Below are 3,782 nucleotides of genomic sequence, written 5' to 3'. Positions count from 1 at the left end.
CAGCAGGAACGGGGACACCTCCCACCCCCTGCACAGCCCTCGCAGGGAAGGCTGACTCCGCACTCTTCCTCCATCCATTATAGCCTCGGAGGAGGGCAAAGTCCAGCAGCGCAGCTGCTCCAAACGTAACGCAGTTTGAGTGTCCAAACATAACGCAGACACCGTGTCCAATGGGGAACCGCTAAGCAAGCGTGGATGCTGCTCCACGGTCACTGAGTGCCGTGACCAGAAGGGGCTTGTCCGCACAGTGAAAACGAGCCGGACGCTTGGGTAGACAGACAGGGTAGAGGGAGCTTCCTGAACCTGGAAACCTCGGAGGGCATCTACAGAACCCACAACCCATGTCACACTCAACAGGGAGACTCGATGTCCCCCCAGATCAGGGAAGTGACGTGGGGGCCTGCTCTTCCCACTTGGAAAGGAAGGAGCAAAACTATTTCTAACTGCAGAAAGGGTGATTTTGTATACAGAAACCTAAGGAATCCTCTAAGACTGTTAGAAACAGCAAGTTCTGCAAGAATGCAGGATACAAGATCAATGCAGGATACAAGATCAATGTGCGAGAGACTTTTATTTTTACACTTATGACAACTTCAAAATGACTTTGAGAAAACAATCCCACTCAGGATTGTATCAAAAAGAATAAAACGCTTAGAAATAAATTTAACAAAAGCAGCATAAAACTTATACTCTGAAAACTACAAAACACTGTGAAAAGTAATGAACACCTAAATAAATGTAAAGACATCCCATGTTCATGGACTGGGAGACAAAATATTGTTAAAATAGCAACACTCCCTGAACTGCCCTATAGATTCAGGGCAATCCCTCTCAGAATCCCAGCTGGCTTCTTTGTTGAAATTGACAAACTGACCCTAAAATTCACCTGGAATCTCAAGGAACCTGGAATGATCAACACAACTTAAAACAAGAACAAACTGGATGCTCACATTTCCAATTTCAGAACTCACTACGATGAAACAGTAATGGACCAGAAGACAGAGGCCAGAAACAAACCCTTGCACGTACAGTAGAAAGATTTTTGACAAAGGTGTCAAGACCATCCAGTGAGCGGGGAGTCTCTTCAACGTGATGCTGGGACACTGGCATTCCCACACACAGAAGAATGAGGCTGGACCCTCCCGCCTCACACCACATCTAAAAAACTAGCTCAAGCTGGATCAAAAACCCAAACGTTAAGAGCTGACGTTGAAAACACAGGGATGCATCACAACCTTGGATTTGGCAATGACACCCGTAAGTGCAAATCAACTCGGCAGTCACACAATGACACACCAGCAGATGGCAAGTGACACACAACCACACCCACCCGAGGGATAGGCCTCACATGTAGGAAGAGGCAAAATCTATAGGGCAAGAAGTCAGGAGAGCGTCACCCTCGGAGGGCGGCCAGCAGAGGGCATGGGGGTACAAGGATGGTTCTGCTCCCTCCTCTGGGTGCTGGCAAAGGGATGTCCACGTGTCTGGACACTTAAGATTCGTCTACTTGTCTGTATGCTAGTCACCCGTCAATTTAAAAAGTTAAAACACTCTAACCCTCAAATCAGAAGCCACAGGGGTCAAGTTGCAGGCCCTGAGTTGGTATTCACATTGGCAAGTCTATGCCACCCAAAGGCATTTAGTCAGTGATTCTGGGGCCAGTAAGAGAAAAAATAATGTACTTCTTGTACAAAGAGCAGGTCACAGCTTACTGACCCGCATGCTGGGACTGTGAGAGACAATCATCATGTCTCATTTCACTGGAATTTGGGAAAGGAGCTGACAGGACACTTACTGCCCTTTTGGGAAGAACACCTGCCCGACAGCTACCGCAGGGGAGAGGAGAGTGGGGGCGGGGGCAGATAATGGTTCCATTCGCACCTGGACCAAGCTGTACCTGAAGGACCCACCTACTGTTCCAGCCTTGCACAAGCGGTTATCCTACTCCTTTTGTAACTGAACTCATCTGAATTGGGTTACCATTCACAACTGAAAGCGCCCCAAATAATACACACACTACATTCTCCTTATTTTTCTCACTCACTCCAGCTGATGAAAACCATTTTACACGGGCCCTGTGGCCCTGCTGTGCTGGGGAGCCTGCAGGAGGGTACTCACCGCACACCCGGGGGCTGGCCCAGGCGGGCCCCCCTGGCCAGCTGGCCGCCCTGCCAGGCACCATCCTCTCCATCAGACCCCCCCGAACCCTGGCCCTCTTCCTCGTCCTCCTCCTCATCATCGAACTGCTGGATCCGGTCCTTGTAGCATATCTCAAGCAGGTTGGCGTTGGGCTGCGGGGGCGGGGGTGTGTGTGTTTGAGGTGAGCTGACTGCCTGCAGCCCGGCCCCACCAGCAGGGGTCGAGGCAGCACTCACGTTGTCGTCGTCGGCGTTGAGGGAGAAGGTGATGTTGGCCGTCTTGTCGAAAGGCGCGCTGCGGGAGAAGCACAGGGGCACTGAGGGGAGGCTCGGGCCACGTCCCCCGCTCATCCCCTTGCTGGACGACCCTCGCTCTCCTCGGGCCCTGTACCAGCGAACGCACCTCCTCGCTAAAGCTGATCTGTAACCCCAAATCAACTCTGGCAGCACCCTCCATCAGCGCAGATGTCTGCAGAGCGGAGTTAAGTGAGTCGCCCAAGCTGCACACCCCCAGCCGAGCGAGGTCCCACAAGAAGACGGGGTCAGGCCCCACCTAAGACTCCTGAACCTTCGTTCCTCTACCGTAAAATAAAGGACACAGAACCTAGCTGGAGAGATTGTTTTTAGGGTTTGAGATCATATGCTGGGTGACATTATTCATTTTCTATGTACACACTTCCCCCAGGAGACAGCTCACTGTTCACAGCGACTTTACTGGATGCAGCCTCACACGGGCCGCCCCACACAAAGCATCGCCCCAGCCCCAAGAGGGTCAGTCTGGGCCAAAAGAATCAGCCTTGGAGCTGAAACAAAAACGCTTCTGTGTGGGCCCCACTGCCAGCCTGAGGCAGGACCCAGACTGGGGCGAGTGATCCTAGGGATCACGGGGAGTGCGGTGCTCATCATCTCCAACTTCCAGCCTTTTAGGGTCCACATCCGCCCACACCCATCTCTGCTCAATTCTTTCTCTTTCAGAAGTCCTCACAGAAGTGCAATTCCTGGGTTAGGGAATTAAATCCATGCATTTTAAATACTGACACAAATTGTGGAAAGGGATTTGCCAATTTATACTCCTACCGCAGACTGTGCAGTTTTTCGCAGCCTCCTACTGGTTTTGTTCGCACCCTGCACCCCCTCTTTTTCCTGAGGCACCGGTCCACCCTTCTCCTGTTCTGTGGAAAGGGCTCTTTGTATCTATGCCGAGGTCCGGGCTCCACGCCACGCGGTAGGGATACTCCCCAGGTTGTTATCTGTCTCTCTGATTCAGGAGGTACATTAACAATCTCTGAGTGCTGACCTGGCACCAGCCATGGTCCAAGCACGTGACAGATGGACTCACAACCACCACCAGGGCAGGTACTCTCATCTCCTTCACAGAGATGGAGCAGCCCGCACGCACAGCTGGTAGGCCCAGCAACCAGAACCCTGCGAACAGCTCATTCAGCCCTGAGATGAAAGATACTCATCCATTTTCTGTTCCAGAGTGCTTCACGGCTTTACTCTTCTCTTACGTTTAAAGCTTTTAACCTCACTAGAATTTTTTTTTTTTTTTTTTTGCAGTACGCGGGCCTCTCACTCCTGTGGCCTCTCCCGTTGCGGAGCACAGGCTCCGGACGCGCAGGCTCAGCGGCCATGGCTCACGGG

At 51.9% G+C, this 3,782-nt stretch overlaps 1 protein-coding gene across 1 annotated transcript in view; it reads right to left on the bottom strand.

Moving 5' to 3' along the window:
* The window catches only part of PPP6R1 (protein phosphatase 6 regulatory subunit 1), a 24,917-nt gene that overhangs the window by 1,808 nt on the left and 19,327 nt on the right, over positions 1–3,782 (bottom strand). Inside the window, exons 16-17 of the mRNA XM_007468047.1 lie at positions 2,376–2,433; positions 2,119–2,291 (exon numbers count right to left, since the gene is read on the bottom strand). Coding sequence (XP_007468109.1) covers positions 2,119–2,291; positions 2,376–2,433 — 231 coding nt within the window. The remainder of the gene's footprint in view (positions 1–2,118; positions 2,292–2,375; positions 2,434–3,782) is intronic.

The sequence above is a fragment of the Lipotes vexillifer genome, unplaced genomic scaffold (genome assembly GCF_000442215.2).
Source record: "Lipotes vexillifer unplaced genomic scaffold, Lipotes_vexillifer_v1.1 scaffold1223, whole genome shotgun sequence".
Classification (NCBI taxonomy): domain Eukaryota; kingdom Metazoa; phylum Chordata; class Mammalia; order Artiodactyla; family Lipotidae; genus Lipotes; species Lipotes vexillifer.
Note: the sequence above shows the minus strand (reverse complement) of the source record. Positions and strands in the feature narration are given on the sequence as shown.